The sequence below is a fragment of the Wolffia australiana genome, chromosome 3 (assembly GCF_029677425.1).
Source record: "Wolffia australiana isolate 7733 chromosome 3, ASM2967742v1".
Lineage (NCBI taxonomy): Eukaryota > Viridiplantae > Streptophyta > Magnoliopsida > Alismatales > Araceae > Wolffia > Wolffia australiana.
The window spans coordinates 8,097,501-8,117,806 of NC_135837.1; the positions used below are offsets into that span (position 1 = coordinate 8,097,501).

A 20,306-nucleotide genomic window follows, 5' to 3' on the forward strand; every position below is an offset into this window, starting at 1 on the left:
TTTCTATTGTGTATAGTTCAAATCCACATGGAGCAAGTCATGAGATAACAAGTCACAGTTCAGTTATTATTTATTTTTTTCATCAAATTAAAAATAACTAAACAAATTCAAACTTTTGAAAACTAGTTTAAAAAACCTATAATTACTCATGACTAACTTATTTAAACTTTTCAAAAAATTTATTTTCTTGAGACAACAAAAAAAAGTTCTAAAAAAATTATAGAGTTATAAATGGATATAAAATGATTAAATATATATTCATAAATGTCGTAGTGTCATCGTGCAATAGTGTGAGGAGGACAATTGTGGGTGTATAGGTGTTTTCAGAGTAAATGGCAGCTTTGGCTCAGCCAGCCAAATGCTTGGTGATGTTGTCATTGTGGGTTTTTTTGTGTCTCTTTATGCTTCTATACTGCTAGCAGTGTTATGCCATGCATGAATAATGATGATGATCAGCAGTGAAGTGTCATGGCTGGGGAAAGGCCAAGAGAAAATTGGTTGTGAGAGCTGTAGGACTCAATTGGTGTTATATGAAAGCTTATTGTCTAGTAAGTCCACCAAAAAACTAACCTAGCTGAAATTTTGAGAAAATAAGGATACAAAAGGTCTATTTATAGATCCATGGCCATTGATAGATAGTGGAGAGACACATGGAGTTATCTCCAAAATTTTAGCCAAGAAATCCATAAGGATTTTTTGACATCTGACCTTTGAATTTGGAGAGTTCTAAGTCATTTAAAATTTATCTCTCTTCCCTTATTCCACATCACACATCACAATTGTGTTATTTTCAGACTTATCAGTTGGATTTTTCTAAAGAGAGCTTCTTTGTCATATCAACCAGGTTCTGACATGTGTCATTGGCCTCACCGACACATGCTCATCGACTAATCAAAATGCAAAGAGCCAATTCAATGATCTGAAATAGTTACTCAGATTTTACAACTTGCACCTAGCGTTGGACTTTATTGTTCACCTTTTACACATCTGCCTTAATTATAAAATTTAATCTATTTTAAATCATTTTTTATCCCTTCCCCATGTGTGACCTGTATGTGGTCGCATTTATTGTGGCTCAGATCCCCATGTTTTGAGTTTTCAACAACTCTTATATGTTTTATCGCATCATTGTGATATAGTCATTGACTTTAATTATTTTGTGATGTGTCTAGACATAGTAAATGACCAATTTGAGGAAAGACAAATCCATTATGGCATCTCCAATCAGGATGCCTCAATGGCATGTTTTCTGAATGGTTGTTCAGCTAATGATTCATTGTAGCCAATAACTGGCTGGAATCCAAAGGAATCTTATTATGACGCATAGCAGAAATGGATAAATCATGATAAATATCATTGAAATCCATAAAATAATATTTTCATAAATATCAATAAAATGTATTGCCTTTGTAAACTTAATTTATTTTTGAACTCATTGATAGATTATTCCCAAGATGTAAGAAATTTTTCAAAATATTATTCGAAGAACATCTTTAATAATTGGTATCTCATATAACATTCCCACATAGTGAATCATAATATTAATAAAAAACATCAAAAATAGATGATATTTGTATCTCATATATTTCATTAGCAACCTTTGACAAATGTGATCAGGTCCACTCAAAATTGAAGTAAAGATAAGCCAAACATTTAAAACATAATAGGTAAACTTTTAATTGGGAAGATCAAGTGGATATTCAAGAAGGATAAAGAAGATAAAGATAAGGTCCATTGTTTGGGTGATTGGGTGGATTCTCCTATTTTCAACACACGTGAACACTTCAAGGCACTCTTCCAAGGAGCGAAGGGAGAGAAGAATTGGTTATGCACAAGGTGAAGAAATCATCTTATGTTCTATAATTTATTTAATTTTATTTAAATTATTTCTACTTTGAAATTCATTTTTTATCTTCAATCAAATCATTTTTTATATATTACGTATTATTCTTTGGTTTCATGCCTCTAAATAGGATTTGATCGTCAACATGATCATAAGGAGATATGTAAGAGACATTTGCAAACTCACTTCGCCTGTGAATTCAGTGTGTATATTATGATAAGCTACATGTATATGTTAATATAACATGTTCATGCCTGGGCCTTTGCTTCATAAGATGTACTAATTATTCGCAACATTTATTTCATGACATACTTCATAACCATACTTTGAGTTGGTGACTAGCATGAAGTACTCAAAGCCTTTTGGTCTTGGTAGTATCTTCATGTTTCAATAATTGGCTTCATGAATATTTTAATGATCATCAGACCATCCGCTGATTGACATGTTTGCAAAAAGTTTTCATGAGCAGCCACACATTTTCAATAGTCAATTTAAAGAACGAATTGAAATCAAAGCAGAAAAACAACATGTTCAAGAAAACATTTAAAGGGACAGTATAAATGTAGAAGAATAGGTAAATCACAAGTGATTTTAAATAATAAAAAAAGAAAAAATTATAAAATAAATCCATCTGGCCCCTCACGGTCAACGTATCAAGTGTTGACCATGATGGAGGTACAGAGGAAGATCGCAATAGAAAGATCCAAGAAGGGAGGGGGAGAGACTGTCAAAGGGAAAGAGATAGACTTAGATAGAGGGAGAGGGTGAAAGGGAAAGAGAGGAGGTGTTTGGATGGAAAAACCCAAGAGTGAAAGAGATCAAGACAAGGACAAAGTGAGACATAAAAAGATAAATAAATAATTTTGAGAGGGAAAGAAAGATAGGAAATTGGGAAAGCGAGGGGGTGAGATAAAAAAATATATAGATAATTCTGATAGGGGCAGAGAGATAGAATTGGGAGATGCAGAGGAAGAGGAGCGAATGAATAAAAAATGAAAGAGAGACAAATCTGAGAAAGGGAGTGTGAGAAAGGGTCAAGGGAATAAATAGTTCGGTCATTTTCGCACATGATTTGTAATTCAGAAAAGTAAAATTGTAAACTCACTCAAGTGTGTAAACACGAATGAGTATGATAATGAGTACAGGTTGAATCCACAAAGATAAACGGTTGACTTTTAAAAAAATTATCGACTCTGTAAAATTAAGTTGAATTGGATGAAAAATACAGCTGAATATTAAAAATTATTTTTTATCTAAATTTATTTAAGAATTGTTATTTTCCAATTAAGCCTAAACTGATCAAATCAGATTCAAAATATAATTAAAAGTCAATCATCCAGTCAACTTATTTCAATTTTTATGTTTTCAAAAGAGGATAATGTAAGTATTATTCAAAAAAATTCTGTAATTTAATAGATTTTAAATTGGAAAAATGAATCTAGAGTTCAAACCGTTGACTTTGACCAACCCATTGAGATTAGGTGAATTGATGGTGAAATTGGTAATACAATTAAAATATATATTTAAAAACGAGTGATAAAGAATCATTCTCATACGAATATAGGAATTTATCAAGATGAGATAAAACTACTATCAAATTTTCAAATCTAAGGCTTTGAAAATGACCCAAGTAATGACATTCGGTTAGTTTTGATATTTGAGTACCAAGATATGGATCTCGCAATTCAAGGCCCAAAACCATCTACTAGAATGAGGATGTAGTGTTCAAACAAAGATTTGGGGTGTCAAATCTCAATAAAGTTGATGTTACTATTTATCAACGTAAATAATACTCAGCAATCCATATACTGCTAACAAAGTTGTGAAATTTGATTGAGTAATGAGTAAGAAAAATATGTCTGGAAGGTAGCGTAAAAACATTGTGACGCACTTTAAAAAAAAGCTTGCAAATTGATTTAAGGCCTATTTTTTGTGATTATAGAGTTTTCAAGATATTTTCTTTTAGACTCTTTCAGCATGTTGTCAACGATTCTCCTAATTCTTTTGATGTATCAATAAGATTTTTGCACCAAGATGAGCATTACCAAGTCAAAAATGTGAATCACTATATTCTTCACCAAAGAAACATCACTCCAGATAGATCGATCAAGGATTCCTGAGTTACCTTTCTTGTGAAGAGAGACAAAAGCATAAATAAAATCATATGAATGTGAAAGATCTGGGTCATCCTTAATTTTAATTAACTTGGACAGGGGAGATGATGTCACATGGCATCACAAGAGAGGCCATGACCTTCATGTCTCATGTGAGGTGGTCTCATAAGATGATAGAGGACCATCCAGCTGACCGCATCGAGATTCGTCGCCAGCCCACACGCGGAGCCCGAGCCGACGTGAAGAACCAACACTTCCACTATCAGGTTTGAAGCAACATTCACGTCGTCTTGGAGCATGCCGTGCCGCCTTTGTGTTATTTTCTTTTCATTGTCTTTGGATTATCGGGAGGCCCCTCCTGCGTGAGTACTGGCCTCCTGCGTGTGTTTTTATTTTTTTAATTGTCATTTAGCTACCATATTTAAGGGGAGGAAATCCATATTGGGCTTCTTCTCCCCCGAAATATCCCTTTTACGGGGAACCTAGTAGGTCTTCCCCCTTAAAAGGGGGCCCAATTGGGCCTCCCACAATTGCCACTTCCTCTCTATAAGGAGGAAGGATGGACTTGGGAGGCTCAACGCTTGTTTCTTTGAGAATTCAGATCTGAAGTTCCATCTGACAGTTACTTTCTTTGTCCGTCACTTATTTCCTGAGAGAAGAAGAATCCATCATCAAAGAAGAAGTGCTCGAAGAAGAAGAAGAAGAAGAAGAAGAAGAAGAAGAATAAATATCTCATAGCAGAAGGGAAGGTTATCGTGAAGTCGATCTGCAGATTTCATGCACCGTCGACCAAAGAAAACAAAAGGGACATCAGAGTGTTATGGCTTCCAGAATAAATCATTTCTGATCAATGACCACCTATTTGGCCGAATCTTGATCATTGATTTAGCCGAATCTTGGTCATCATCGACATTTGCAATTGCTAGTCTATCCGGGAGCTCAACGCCCTTTCTGGTTGTCAAATCTCTCTTCCTATTCTCCTCTGGCCACTACCCCGTTGACTGTTGTTGCCCAAAAATTCATCTATTCACCCTGCGATCATCCCGACCACAACCTGACCGTCATTGGTGATACTAAGCTTGGCCGGTGAAAATCTTGGTGATTAATTACCCACGGAGAAATTTCTGCCAAGGTAAACGGTCAAGAGTCTTTCCCTGCACTACTTCCGCCTGTGTTTATCGTCGGCCATCAGTTCCTTCATCCATTTCTGGTACAAATCAACTTATCCCCCATCCGGTTAGCGACGGACCCTTTTGTTGTTTGACGGTCATCACTAACGATTGCTCGATGGAAAATTCACAGTTCTATCCTCTAAACACACTCAGCTTCAACTGCTGTACTATGAAGACGGGTTATATTCAATCGGTTCTCGAAGGAGATTGAGGAATTATCAGTGGTCGGATGGCTTATTGATCTCCACTCAACCTTTGTTTCTTACATTGGCTCTCGTCGTGAATTCGTCTTGTCACCTGGATTGAGTTAGGATTTTATTTGTTAGTATTGGCTCAGATTTTTGTGGGGACCGTGCGGACACTCACAGACGGTGAACGTTTCCCATCACGTCGGCTCGCAAACTGAACACTCAGATCATAGGGAGCCTTAACCATGTCATAACCCGTTCGGTGTCGTCTAATTGAATCTCATCTCGGATCATTCGACTTCCATCATACTTCTTGCTGAATTTTCTTAAACACCACGTGCATCTAAAGCACCTTTTACTAAAATCAAGGTAGTTGTATGCAAACCTAGAGCAATAGCATGATGAACCAAGAAATCTCCAGGACCTATCAGTAAGAAGAGTGAATTACTACTCTCATTAACAACATTCAACCATCCAGGTAACCATATGCTTTTACCGGCATTAAATGCGGGGCCAGTCGTTGAAGATAAGAGTACATCAAAACCATATGAAGTCTTACCATGAATGGATGTATCCATTGGGAAAATATAGGTTCAATTAAGATTTGTTTTTCTGGAGTACCAAAGGCAAGCATCACGTCGTTATGAACATAAAGTCCTAAATTATGGAATCCTAAAAACAAGCTGGCCCAACTTAAATGAGATATGATCGCTTCTTTATGGGCTAACATTCTTGCCAATTCATTATCTTCATTCTGTTTTGGACTATAATCTCTAATGAAGAATATAGCTCCATGAGCAAATGCTCCTGTCATGATGCAAATCTCAATCTTAATCTCAATCTCAATCTAAATCTCAACCTCAATCCGATCTCAATCTCAATCACAATCTTAATCTTAACCTCAATCTCATTCTAAACTCAATCTCAATCTCAATCTCAATATTAATCTCAATCTCAAACTCAAAGTGAACACTTGGATCATGGGAAGCCTTAACCGTGTCATAACCCGTCCGGTGTCATCTAATTGGATCTCGTCTTAGATCATTTGACTTCCATTGTACTTCACGCTGAATTTTCATAAATATTTGCATCATTACTTTGCCTTCATCGCATTCTTATGGTGACCTTCATTGGTGGAACACGAACCACCTGGAGCCGGTCGTCGTGTTACACCACAAGTCAGATTAACATAAGTGACAAGCACAAAAGTTAGTGTCTCGAGTTGATGTTTTGTCTTTTGCACCATGCTGAAGCACATGGAATTCTTCTTGTCCATTATTTCTTGGACAAAATGAATTTTTCTTGAGTTATTTATACTAAATCCTTACATTAAACACTATAATGCATTATATAGAAGTTTTTTATTGAAATATGTATGGAGGGTAAGCCAATAACACATTCCATTTCTCATTTTACGTTTACTAATTAAACATATTATTTAGTGAGCACCTGTGATGCTTACGACAAAGTCCATGAATATATTTTCAAAATTGGTGAGTTATGATGATATCATAATACTAAGATCACTATGTCAATTAGGATGTATTCTAAATATTTCTATTCCAATGGTACTCGAGAATACCATTGACATATTAAGATATAACAACTGCATCTAGTCATACCAATGTGATGAGTACGACCGATTATGTTGCCATTAGTTTGGACACACTATGGATAGAAAAGTTTTACTAAATTATTACATATAAATCCCTATGTCGTATTATACCAAAATGTAAGTTAGGTTTATTGATTCATGGCATGTAAATACTTATTACACCTAAGACACCAAAGACATCTTGGGGATGGAAAATTGTACTTTGACTATGACCTATGGTTTCTTACTCAAATCATTCTTATCTGAGGTGCATCAAAAGTTCATCAATATTGTCTAAGGTAATTGAGTGGTGAAGATGGGATTGTCCCCACTTGGTGTCACCTCAGAGAAGAAAATGCAACGAAGTGATTTGCCTTAGGAAGTTGAATGTCATAGGAGAATTATCCAATATTTTTCAAACACATTAATACTAACTTGGATGATTGGTTGGGGTTTTATAGTTGATTATGCATGAGTCATCCTTGGAGCCTCAAGCAAATGAGGCGCTACATATATTATCAATAATTCAATACACCCCTTTGTATCTATTATATCACGAGGTGTAGCTTAGCACCCCATGGTTTGGAAACTCAACATATTGGTTACATTAAATTGATCCATGATTAATTAATCTTTATTATGACGTATATAATTAATTTGGAATGTCAAAATGGTTTATCAGAGGGCCACACACAAATGGTATTTTGGATGATAGAAGATATAATTTAAGTTTAGGGTTTGTGAAAAAACCTTTAAAAAGTATAAATAGGGGAGGCTGTAAATGAAAATTTTCTAGGCCATTATCGTGCATCTACTCACCCTTCTTCTCCATTCTTCCCTTTGATCCTCTCCCCTTCCAATGACATTGGAGTGGCGTAACAACAGTGGAGTGATAATGATGATCGTTACGATGGAGGAGGTCCAACATGCACGTGATCGTGTGCATATATCTAGAGCCTGATGATAAAACTTAACAAATCTCACTTGAGGAATCAAGAAATGGGAACTAAGGTGATTTGAGCATTTGTTTTTTAACTATCGTTATGATTCCAGTTTGTATATTATGCAACATTAATCATTTATGTTGTTTATAAATAAGGCCCTCATAACAAACATTATTTAATAAGTTACGTGTTATTTAGCCTTCCATACCATCTTTCCTTGAATGATTCAGGAAATATTTTTATCAATAGTCAATAGTGAGAGGAAGAAATGTGAAAATGACATATGAGTGTAGTGGCCAAGAAACATAGAAGCAAAGGTATAGAGAGAGGAGATGGATAGAGGGAGATAGAAAGATAGAGGGATATAGAGTTAGAGAAACATATAGAAGGATAGAGAGAGGACTAAATGTTTGATATCGAGCTAGAGAGACAGACAGAGCTGAGAAATAAATAGCTATATAAATATATATGCATAGGGAGTGAGAGTGAATAGAAGAGAGATAGGGACGTATATAGGAAAGTGATTGGTAGATATAAAATGATAGATATAGAGATCAAGAGATAGAGAGAGGGAGAGTGAATAAGAGAAAAAATTTTGTGAATAAGAGAAATATAGAGAGAGGAGAGAAAGATAAAGAAATAGAGATTGAATGTGATTGTTGTAGAGAGAGAGAATGTGAGAGATTAGGAGAGAATCAGAGAGAGAAAGATGAAGAGAGAATTAATTTGTGAGAGAAAGAAGGAACCATATACATATAGAAAGGAGAGAGAGAGAGAGAGAGAGAGAGAGAGAATGGACTCCTAATTTGTCTACCCATTTGCCCAATCCAAAACAACCACATATTTTCTCTCTCTAAAATTCAATCAAAAACTATCTTCAGCTTCCATAAATACTGCTACTGGACAAATTCAAGCCTTATTGGGCTTAAACCGAGGTCGTATTCGCCAGCCCAATAAAAGCCCAGTGAGGGTTGCTTTTCTCCATTGACTAAGACTTCCTCTCAGCCAATCGCGTTTGTTCTTCTCTCTCTCTCTACATTCTCTCTCTATCCCGCCTCGAATTGGAAAGACGTTTGAAAATTTCAAACGTAAGACTGCTTCTTTAGTTTCCGGATTAATCTTCTCTCTTGCTTCGGATCGACTCCGATTTGGATTTTTCGGAGGCGATTACATCGATTTTTCCGGCGATCTATCCTTCTGGCTTCGGCGGATCTCCGAAGTGGATATATTTTCAGCTCGAAGACGGTTCCGGAATGGTGAACTGGGAGTTGAAGGGCTGCTGCAACCGCGACCAAGTCGCCTTCGCTATAACCATTGGCGTTTACATCTTCGCCATCCTGATCGTAAGTCCATTACATTTGAAATCAGCGAGATTATCAATTTTTGCTTCTTAATGATAATCAGTTTAATTCTGTAAATTGTTAATTGGTCGAATTTCCGGCAATTTTTTACCAGAAATTTTGAACGATTGTGTGGCTCCATGTCTCCTTTTTTCGCTCTGTTCGTGTATTTTTCAACTCAGATCTTGGCAATGGCATTTAAATTTATTGATATTTTGTATTTTTTGTCATTAATACTGTTCTTGACACGTCATCCCTCCGGTGGCAATGATCTTCCAATTAATGTGCTCAAAATCGTTGTTTTTCTCTCAATGACAGCTTTGGAGGACTTTTGTTCTGACGCCATTTAAGCTGATTACGGTGTTTCTCCACGAGTTAAGCCATGCCATCGCATGTAAATTAACCTGTGGTCAGGTAAGATGCTTTGGATTGAAGCCTCTTCTCTAAAAATCTACTTTTCTTGTGTATCTACTACCTTATTGAATATAAAAATTTACGCATCATCCATGATTTTCTCTGAGGTTCATTGAAAGTCGTCAAAGCTCTAAAATACTCCTTCCTTCATGGTATTTGAACGGTCAGCCTCAGCATAGAGATGATTTTTCCGTGAACTCATCATAGGACTCTATAAAAATATTCTTCTAACCTTAAAATTAATTTTTCTGTCATACATCGTCAAAAATTATGTCCGATTTTATTTTTTCTTCCGAAAATATGGAGAAAGTCGGCTTATCTCATTTGACACATAAGCAGAGAAAAGGGTAACTATGCCTTTCGGAAATATTTTGGAAATCTACTAGTACTTTCTTGGAAATTATTCTTCTAACAGTAACGTAATATATTTCCATCTTCCCCAAAGAGTGAAATTTATTTATCCCATTTTCCATTTTCATGGGAAAACTATGAAGAAAGAATTCTTAGATGATTTAGCACCAGGTTAGAGAAAAGGGAACTTTTGTCTTTGGAAATCCTTTGAAATGGGTTCCAGCACCTGACATGAGTAAATTAGGGTGTACTGCAAGAATGATCCTTGTGATACATCCTTTTTCACCTCAATTACATAAGGCACCGATTTGAAATACCCGGAGATGAATAGCCCAGAAGTTTTCACATTTATTTCTAAAATGTACCGAAAAATCCAAAAGTAGTGCATTGCATCTGTACACGAATCTACAGCTTTAGTCTCTGAGGCTATGTTATCCCCGATTATATTTTTGCCAGGTGTGGGATTTATTAACCCTGAATTCATTTTTGTGTAAAGGCTTACTCACGGCACGCTTTAGATCATTTTATGGAGTCTTTTCTATTTCATGATGAACAATCTGTAACAATCTTAGGTTTTCCTTGTTGCTGAATAATCTAGCTTTGAAATATAAAACTGCAGGTTGATGGAATTCGGGTCAATGCTGATGAAGGTGGTGTTACAGAGACCAGGGGTGGAGTGTACTGGGTTATTTTGCCTGCCGGATGTAAGCTTCCATTGGTTTATCGTGTCAATAACTAGGAATTTTATTTTCTTAATTAGTTGAGGAGCTCTGCTCTAGGTACAGAATATATTCTGCATAATTTCTTTTTTTGTCAAGCACTTTTTGTTAATTTAAACATCCAATTTTAAGTTTTTTTTCTTGGATTTTGATTATTAGCTCAACTCTTGTGACTGTAATTATTCTGCTCTGTATAGTTTATCATTTGAGTGAAAGGTTATTGAAGAAAGGAAAATAGTTAGTGCTCTCGAAAGGAAAATAGTTAGTGATTTCAAAACAGTAGAAAGGCCCAGGGATCTCCCTTGTGATAGTTGATGCAGCAGGATGCAGAGACAGCTTGCTAGGTCACCATATGGAACACAGCAAGAGAAGACATTGCAAAGCCAGAAAAGCCGTGTTTTATCTCTTCAAATGGCGTATACTTGTACGGAGTTATCTCAGATTCACTTCCCACTGCATGGTGGTTCCGGGAACATAGGTTCCCCAAGTCAAGTGACGGGAGGACGTTAACACGAGTAGACAGGTTTTTGATGTGATTCCCTTGGGAGAGGTATTACATCAGTTGCCGAAAAAATAGAAAACGACATGGATCTGCTTCTTGAATTCAAGAATTTCCAAGAATAGTAATGTTCCAAGAAAACATCTGATGGTTGAAGAGTTCAGAGAGAGAGATCTCGGTGGTGTGGTATGAGAAGAGATCAGCAGGGAGAGAGAAGGAAATGGAGGTAGTAGAACAGACAAATGCGGATCGGCTTTGTCCATCTCTGACGGTGAGGGGATCTCCTGAGGACCAGCCCAAGGTCTGACTTCAGCTTCAAGAAACGACCACCCGCTTTTGTTTCGGGTCCCATTTTATTTATAGGTGGATTGTTGCCCAACTATCTCCTCACATGTGGCCTAAGGAACTAGGTGTTATGTTTCTTTTCTGTTTCTTCCTTTTCTCCATGTATCAGTTTTTTGGGTGAAGAGAAGAAGGTAAGAACATTGTCTTCCCTACCAACAACCTCCCTCAAGCTGAGGAATGCACGTTCTTTATTCCCAGCCTCTAGATGAGACTATGACAGGTATGGCTATGGAGGCATTTCATTTGTAAATCAGCACATTGATCTTGTGTTTTGATGTAGGGCATGTTGATTAGACCACTCTCAAGCTTTTCCTTGGTGAAATGTTGATCTACATCCACATACTTGGTCTTGTCGTGTTGTACTGGACTTCAAGAAATTTCTGTGGCTCATCCCTAAACAGTTGGACGGAAATCTTGACTGGAATCTTTAGCTCTTCCAAAATGCATTTGACCCATATTGCTTCAGAAATTCAGTTTGCATATGCTTCAAATTCTGCTTCTGCACTAAATCTTGGAACCACATGTTGCTTTTGCTTCTCGAAGATACCACCAGGTGGTATTCTGTCAGTCAACGGTATTCCCTGCAAAAGCAGTGTCACTATAAATTTCAAGATCCTTATGAGAGTTTTTTACTAAACTTGGTTCCATATCCTGGACTCCCCTTAATTACTGGAGTATGCAATGAACTGCGTGTTCATCTAGTCCCCTGGCTCCTGCATACACTGACTAACTCGACCAAGAGCACAAGACATATCAGGTCTGGTGTGGAATTAGTAAATCAGTTTGCCTACTAATCTTTGGTATCTGACCTTATCCATTGGTGGATTCTCCTTTACTATGTCAATTTGAAGATTGGGATCAACAAACATGGGTACAGGTTTACATCCTAGCAAGTATGTTTCCGTTAGTTGATTCAATGTATATTTGAATTGAGATGATACTTTATTTTTTTTGAGTATGTGACCTGCATTCCCAAATGTATCCCAACTTGCCAAGTCTCTTGATTTTAAAGTCCTTTGCCAATAAGGTACAGGATCTTCTGGGATGGGACAGTAGGACTGTTCAAGACGTTTCACCCTGTGCCCCTTTTTTTTAAAATCCAAAATTGTCCCATCGTGGAACTATCCTATCTATAACAGTCTCATCTGAAAACTGTCCCTACCAGGAATCGTCCCGTGAGGAAAACCTGCCGGGCCCTGGCATCTTGATTCTTTATAACATTGGGGACGGAAAACAATTGGAGCTCTGAATCATAAAAGTTCTAAAATTTTCTCACGGGCCAGTTCAGGACCGTCCTATCTTGGAACTGTCACGTCCAGAACATTCTCATATGAAAACCATCCCGTCTTGGAGGCAGTAAGAATCATAAGATTTTCTCAAAATGGCAGTAAGAATCCCGTCTTGGAGCCAGTCCATCCAGTGGACGAATTTCCGTCGCCTGACGTTCAAGGCCCAGTACGGGATGGTTTTTTGGTCCCCGATGAAAAAACCATCCCTTCAGGGTGTGTGCACCTTATTTGTCAATTGCTCATTGAACTTCTCTATCTCTCTTTGATTATTGCCTGTGAGAACTATGTCATCCACATAAACTAGTAATGAGCATGTTTCTTAGGTATGTTTTATAAGTGATATATGATCATCATGGCTTTGTAGCTCAAACATTTAATTGTGCTGCTCAGTCAATACACCTGGTTTTTTGGGCCATAAAGGGTTTTGTTTATTTTGCATACCAGATCCTTGTTTTGATCATTTCTGAAACCTGGAGGAATATTCATGAATATTCTCTCTTAGGGTACCATGTAGGAATGCTTTTCTTTTTTGTCAAGTTGACGTACGGTCCATCCTTTAGTTCCAATACCATGAATGAAGGAGAATAGATAGTGCTCTCAAATCAGGAGAAGAGGCAGGGGGATCTCCCTCATTGTTGTTGATGAAACCGATCCAATCTGCACTCGCACGTATGAACATTGCCCTCAGCCCATTCAATGAGACGAAAGACCGGCCCAACAACTGGGCTTCTGATAGGATCCTTGATAGGATCCTCAACCTACATAGGGGTAGTTTCGTCATGTTAGCCCACAGGGGCATTTCAGTCATTTGGCTATTATGTATTTCCTTTTAATAGGGATGCCCTCCCTCTAGGAGGGCAGCCAAGAAGAAGAATGAATTAGTGTTCTTGTCAGCCCCCTCGTCTAGGTTTGGTCTCCCTCTCTCCCTCAATGATCCTCGCTCCCGGTCGATCCCTGCCCCATCCGTTCGACCCTTCCTCAGATCATTCCCGTTTCTCCTCTCTACCCCGGGAGCTTCTACCTTGCCTCGTCCTCTACCCTCCTTCCGATACAAGCCTAGATCCATGTTCGTATCAGCTTCCTTAAGCTACACAAACACATGAGATGGCAGCTTTTGACCCATCACGTTTACCATCTTCAGCTCCTACGCTCACAGCTCCTTTGGCAAGGACCCTCTTCTACGAGCAATTAGTGTGCACCATCCCCTCGATTGTGTCAGCGTTGCTCACTCCATCGATCATCCCTCTATCTCTCTCTCTCTTCTCCTTCCTGTGTTCTATTTCTTTTTGACTCTCTTCTCGGACATGTTCAAGTGGCACTAAGATTACCCCTGTTGAGTTTAAAAGATACATGGGTTTGCATCATAAGCAGGATGTAGAGACAGTTTCCAGGTCACCTCTTGAACGTGATTGATCCGTCCGTGTAACACAATTTCTTAACCAAAATGATGTTCCAAATGATCAAGATTCATTCACTGTATTTCATAAATAGACAAAAAGGGGGAGAGATCAGAGAGAAGTTCCCGGGCTGGGCCTGCACTTTCGGTTCGGGCTGCTGTTGGGTCTTCTTCTGGGCATAGATGCGGTGACGGATCATACCAGGAATATAGAGAGAGGAAATGTTGAGCAACCTGAAAAGCATTGGTTTTATCTCTTTAAAAGGTGTATACTTGTATGGAGTTATCTTGGATCCACTGCCCAATGGATGGTGGATCGGGGAATCACAAGTTCTAACATCAAGTGACAAGAGCACATGAACAAAAATACGCAGGTTTAGAAGCAGTGTCTTTCTCCACCAATCGTTATGCGGCAAGCAGTTAGATTGGACAACAAACCGACACTTATTGATAAATCATAATGGATTATTATCCCAATTCCGCTTGTGGTGTTTTAGATAATATACAATGTTGGAATATTTAGTGGTATTCTTCTAGATTTTTTTCAGTGTTGGACTGTGGGAGCCATATCCTCTGGCTTTCTTTTTCTAAGAAAACTCATCACTCATAGGAGCCCACATCATTCTTTTTATTCCTTTTCACCTGAAGCCAATTTAATACTTTAAGCTCTAATCTGGGGTAATTTTACTTTTGTAGATCTTGGATCATCATTTTGGGGGATGGTTCTCATATTGGCATCAACCAATCTTGTAACTGCACGAATCGCTGCCGGATGTTTTGCAGTAGCCTTGTTCATTGTTCTCTTCATTGCAAAAAATGTAAGGTTTTAAAATTTATTATTGTTTCCGTGACATTTTCTGAACATTATGTTCAATATATTGTATTATTATTGAAAAAATATCCATCCCATGTTGTAAACATTATGTCTATTATTTTTTTTTGTTGCAGTGGGTCCTTCGATGGCTTTGCATTGGTAAGTTAAATGCATTTAACCCTCTTATGCAATTTCTATATTTTCTAATCATCTAATTCTTGATTTTTTATTGTACCCAGGTTTCATTATCCTTTTAGCACTTGTCTGGGTTCTTCAGGAATTTACAACTGTCCGTTTTCTTCGGTACATAATATTGTTCATCGGTGGGTTGATTTTGAAATTTTCCTACTAACCATAAAATTGGTACGAGATAACCAACCTGCTGATGCATTTTACAGGGGTGATGAACAGCTTATTTTCGATCTATGGTAAGAATAATATTTGACTTGAGCATGTTTTTTCCTGCAGTTCTTACATTAGTGGCTTTTTAATTTCATCAAAATGCAGATATATATGATGACTTGATCTCTAGAAGAGTTCATTCTAGTGATGCTGAGAAGTTTGCAGAAGTCTGCCTTTGCCCGTGCAATGGCGTTGCATGGGGCGTGATCTGGTCAGCTCATTACAATTATCCAATTCAACGAAAACTTGATACCCATGAAATTTTCCAAAGTTAATATTGATCTTTCACTAAATAAAGGTTGTTTATCTCTGTGGCAGGGGATTCATTTCGCTGGCATTTCTGTGTGGATCCATGTATCTTGGTTTTGTGATCCTTTCCTGAGATCTTAATTACCTATCATCATTCCAAGAACACGAAGGCAAGTCTCATTATTGTCTATATATTTATTCTTTTATCTAGAGAATACATAGGATATTTCTGATAAATATTCCCTATAATTTTATTTTTTCTTGTTTTATTTTTCTCCGAGGATAGCATGCTGGATCCAAGGTAATACGGGGCCGAATAAATAATCAATCAGTTGCAATATAGTTTTGGAATTTATCTCTTATCTCTAACACTATTGATGGAAGATTCAAATTTGAGATGTAATTCAAAAACGTAATTCCTACATTTATTGAGAAAAAATGAAACAAATGCCCTACCAAGGAAAAAACAGTATCTAGAGGTCAAAAAACTAGTCCACCAGTATCATTGGAAGTAGAAGTACACTATCTTTTACAACATACTAATAAAATTGTACTATAATATCCGACAGTATCCAACAAAGAAAATTGTTCTAATTACTTAAAACATTAATTATCTCATACATATCTATCTGTAAATACAAATATGATGACACAAAAATTTGGTCAAACCTGATATCCCCAGTCCATGGTTCAATTACTTTGTTTTGTTTGTGAATTCCTCGTGATCATCATATGTCAAGATCATCATCTGGATCCTCATCTGAGTCTGGAAGCTCATCATCAGAGTCCCGAAAGTAATGAATCTCGCCTTTTCCGCTGGCAACAGCGCCGTTCTTTCTTATTTCGTCATGCTGACTAATCATTGGCTCTCTGATTTGCTGGCGGCCATCATATATTTTCACTGGCTTGCCAGTTCCTAAGAACATGAAAACATGAGGATGATACTGATGATTATCATGATGAAAATCCGGAAGCTGGAAGTGATGGCGGTAGTAATGAGGGTTCCAGTGAAGACGATGATAGTATTTAAGATAATGGTGCTGGAGGTGGAAATGATAACAATTTTAAGGAGGATGACATTAAGGAAATCGCTGGAAGAAGTGGGGATGGTGATGATGGCAATGATGAAGATAATGCTGCTGGAGGTGGTTATGATAATGCTTGCTAATGATTATCATAACATTGGTGATGATAATACATATTAATGGTGGTCATGATGACGCCAGAGGCAGTGGTGTTGCTGCTAGCAGCAGTAAGAATGATGATAATGATGATGATGATGGGATGGTACCTTGATGTTCGAATGGAAGAACCACTCTTTCCTTATCCAATCGCTCCTTCTCTGATAAGCTGAGATTGAACTGCAACTGCAGAAAGAGTTCGAAATCCACCATTCGTTTCGATTATGGAATGGGGAGAAGCGAGCTAATAGAACAATAACATTTTATGTCCTAATACAGACCTTAGGCAGTGGCATCTGCTTCTGCGTCTTATGTCCTGCTGAAGGAGCCACAAACGTCAGTCCGGAAACCCCCACCTTGAATTCTTCCGTCTGGATGACATTAGTGATACTCATGATGACTATGATGATGATGATTATAATGATGATGATGATGATGATGGTGACGCTGGTGCTCACAAGTATCTTGACTCTTCCATTTCGTCGCTTCATCCGGAGATGGATCCGGCCTCGGAGGAGATTTAGCTCAGAGTTTGAATCCGGAGCCGGGTTCTCTACTGAGGGCTCCAGAATAGCAACCATGGTAGAAAGATAATCAAAGGCAGCGCAAATTCTTGGCTCGTGGAGGTCAGACCGTATGAGCCAGAGCATGCTAGATACCTGACCTGGATGTAGAGTATCATGAATGCTGATATCAGTGTTCACAGATAATGACAAAAGTGATTCAGCATCATCATAATCATGACTATCAAGATCTGTGACAGTGATGATTTCATCATCCTAATCCTCCATCAGACAAATGACAATGATGATGACGATTTCCTCAATGTCTATTGTCATTTGATTGAGGTTCAGAAATGGAAAATGAGGATTCGGTCTCCTCATCGTTAGCACAACATGGATAGATGATTGGGACACTGACGGGTAGTTACGGTCGTCTCCTCACCATTCTCCGTGATGGCGAGCAATAGCGTGTACAGTAAGATCACCGAAGCAATTTGTGCATATTCTGGGAAAAAATTAAAAGAGCTGATTGAAAACGTACCATGACTTCGGAGATTACTGATCAGGCCGGCAACTGATGCTAGCGGAGCATGTCTGAGCAGAACGCTAACCTGGGGAGGGAAGAACAGCGAGACTCAAGGTCAGCAATTCGATCTAGATAGTGGATCCATTCATGATTAGAATGGCTGATTTGATAGATCAACTCGCATGGACTGAGATTGAACAGTGTCAGCTTACCCAATCAAAAGGGCTGTTTGAGAATGAATCAGCTGATCAGTCCAATCAGATCAGATCAAAATCAATCGAGGGCCGTGGATGTATCAGGAGTAGCAAGGAACAAAATAAGAGGGTTCAATGACAGCACATGGTGATCTGATCAAGGTTAAATCCTTCCATGATCTCATCAATTCCTTCATGGAAAGAATTTGTAGTCACAGAGCAAGGGAATAGTGTGTGCAGACGACGACAAAAATTGCAGACATGGTTAATGATTAATTGCCATCAGTGGGAGCAAACACTACAAGCCAGTCCAAAATAGAAGTCAATTCCAAAATTTCAAGGAAGAGATCTAGGAGTCACCGAGTCGATGGCAACAGCAAAGCGGCTCCTTCCAGCTCCAACAATTCCTACGGTCAAAAAAAAAAATCTAGACTCAGCAATTCAGAGAAAAAATGTTAATTTCCAGGTAATTTTGCACCTCTTCCGAGATCGAGGACAAGAGCAAGAAGTTTATCTACATCCTTCACATCAGACACACTCGCACAAAGTTCCTCTGCAGAATTATCATCCCCACTGCGACAATGTGGGCTACGAAGGCGAGCTTTCCAGCCCAGCGGATCAGAGTAGCAATCCAAAATCCTTAACCTGCCAAAATTCTTACTTCAGTTTTCTAAAAAATAGTTTGGGAGAAGATAACGGACGGAACGGGACTGAACGGAGTATCCTGTGTAGTCAACTGCTGCAGGCCTTATCATTTTGTTCCATTCCTGGCAGAGGATTTGGACCAAACCGATCACAGAACGGACGTCGGGGCAATTGTTGACGGAATGGGAGCCAGTAAGGGGTTTTGTTCTGTTTCCCGTTTTGAGATCAGGACAGAATACTGATGACTGATTCGATTCCGTTTGTCAACCCTCCGATCAGCTTACTCTTCAATTAGCCTTTGATATCATGCGTTGATGATGACGTTGACGTTTATCGATGACGAGATCAACGACAGCGATCCTTTAGCAATTTGAAAAACTCTATTAAAAAATCGTCGCCAACGTTGACGCGACGATGATTCAGCAGTCAATTTCACCAAAATGTTGCAAAATAGACGATTGACGTTGAAGAACGTCAAGCGTCGGCCATCCAAATTCGCCCCCCCTAAACGTCAACACCAGAAGCCAAACCCTAACTCCAAAAACCAAAACAGATCTGAAGAACAGCACACAAAGGAAGGACAAACCAGGGAGCCCCAGATCCGAGGCCGCCGAGCAGATCCAGGTAGAACGAAGGGCTCCGATCGAGCGCCACCAGCACGAGACCTCTGCGGATCCAAAATCGCGAAAATTAACACCGATCGAAGAGATTTGATCGCAGATCTAGAGGATCGGGGTGGGATTACCGAGCGGGTGATCTTCCGGCGGAGAGGTTGGCGGCGAGGCTACGCAGGAAGTGGTCGAATAGTTGAGCTCCGAGCGGGCAGGAAAGCGCGTCTCTGATGGAGAGGGCGACTGCGTGCTCTCCTTCCTGCGAGCCATCTCGCAGCGCTCTTCCCGCGCTGCCCTCCGCCATTGAAATTGGTCGGAGTTTGAAAACCGGATCACGTTTTATAGGCGCAAGATCGTCCGGGACGGGACGGTAAAACGGTCCCGGACAAGTTTAATCTCGTCATCCGTCCCATTTTTTCTAAAATTCGAGAAAAAAATCATAAAATGAAAATTACCCACGCCTACAGATGAGATTGTTTCTATGTAATGGGACGAAAAAACCATCTTGTCCTTTATCCGCCAGGCGCGTTTCTGTCGCGTCTCACCTCCAAGGCCCAAGACAGGACAGTCTTTTTGTTCGGGACGGGACGGTAAAATGGTTCCCGACGGTTTCCATCTCGTCCCCCATCCCATTTTTTTAAAATTTGGGAAAAAAATCATAGAATGAAAATTATCAATGCCTACAGATGGAATGGTTTCTATGTAATGGGTTGAAAAAACCATCTTGTCCTTTATCCGGCAGGCGAGTTTCTGTCGCGTCTCACCTCCCAGGCCCTGGACAAGACAGTCTTTTTGTGCGGAACGGGACGGTAAAATGGTTGCAGACGGTTTTCATCTCGTCCCCCGTCCCATTTTTTTATAATTCGAGAAAAAAATAATAGAATGAAAATTATCAACGCCTACAGATGGAATGGTTTCTATGTAATGGGTTGAAAAAACCATCTTGTCCTTTATACGCTAGGCGTGTTTCTGT

The 20,306-nt window shown here is 38.7% G+C and overlaps 2 protein-coding genes across 3 annotated transcripts; one reads left to right on the top strand and one right to left on the bottom strand.

Annotated features, from left to right (window-relative positions):
• Window positions 1-8,902: 8,902 nt before the first annotated feature.
• LOC144700841 (peptidase M50B-like protein) lies at window positions 8,903-16,097 on the top strand. Of its 2 annotated transcripts, XM_078572392.1 has the most exons (10): window positions 8,903-9,198; window positions 9,514-9,609; window positions 10,580-10,664; window positions 14,905-15,026; window positions 15,157-15,181; window positions 15,262-15,345; window positions 15,421-15,450; window positions 15,530-15,635; window positions 15,743-15,843; window positions 15,960-16,097. In XM_078572392.1, the coding sequence occupies exons 1-9, from the start codon at window positions 9,109-9,111 to the stop codon at window positions 15,804-15,806; spliced, it is 702 nt and encodes a 233-aa protein (XP_078428518.1). In that variant the 5' UTR covers window positions 8,903-9,108; the 3' UTR covers window positions 15,807-15,843; window positions 15,960-16,097. The 2 variants fall into 2 exon arrangements, with proteins under 2 accessions (XP_078428518.1, XP_078428517.1); XM_078572391.1 differs by lacking the exon at window positions 15,960-16,097 and having other exon boundaries at window positions 15,743-15,942.
• Window positions 16,098-16,242: 145 nt separating this feature from the next.
• Window positions 16,243-19,652, bottom strand: LOC144700840 (elongator complex protein). Its single transcript, XM_078572390.1, has 9 exons — window positions 19,468-19,652; window positions 19,309-19,389; window positions 18,556-18,722; window positions 18,438-18,484; window positions 17,899-17,968; window positions 17,313-17,518; window positions 17,136-17,225; window positions 16,965-17,040; window positions 16,243-16,589 (listed from the first exon to the last, which is right to left on the bottom strand). The coding sequence occupies exons 1-9, from the start codon at window positions 19,635-19,637 to the stop codon at window positions 16,402-16,404; spliced, it is 1,095 nt and encodes a 364-aa protein (XP_078428516.1). The 5' UTR covers window positions 19,638-19,652; the 3' UTR covers window positions 16,243-16,401.
• Window positions 19,653-20,306: the final 654 nt, after the last annotated feature.

Excerpts from the sequence above, each read along its gene's own strand:
- LOC144700841 (XM_078572392.1), top strand. The coding sequence starts at position 9,109 with ATGGTGAACTGGGAGTTGAAGGGCTGCTGCAACCGCGACCAAGTCGCC. Across the intron at positions 9,199-9,513 it reads ACATCTTCGCCATCCTGATC|CTTTGGAGGACTTTTGTTCT; the intron begins GTAAGTCCATTA and ends TCTCAATGACAG. Across the intron at positions 15,027-15,156 it reads TTCTCTTCATTGCAAAAAAT|TGGGTCCTTCGATGGCTTTG; the intron begins GTAAGGTTTTAA and ends TTTTTGTTGCAG.
- LOC144700840 (XM_078572390.1), bottom strand. The coding sequence starts at position 19,637 with ATGGCGGAGGGCAGCGCGGGAAGAGCGCTGCGAGATGGCTCGCAGGAA. Across the intron at positions 19,390-19,467 it reads GCCGGAAGATCACCCGCTCG|AGGTCTCGTGCTGGTGGCGC; the intron begins GTAATCCCACCC and ends TTGGATCCGCAG. Across the intron at positions 18,485-18,555 it reads TGTCCTCGATCTCGGAAGAG|GAATTGTTGGAGCTGGAAGG; the intron begins GTGCAAAATTAC and ends TTTTGACCGTAG.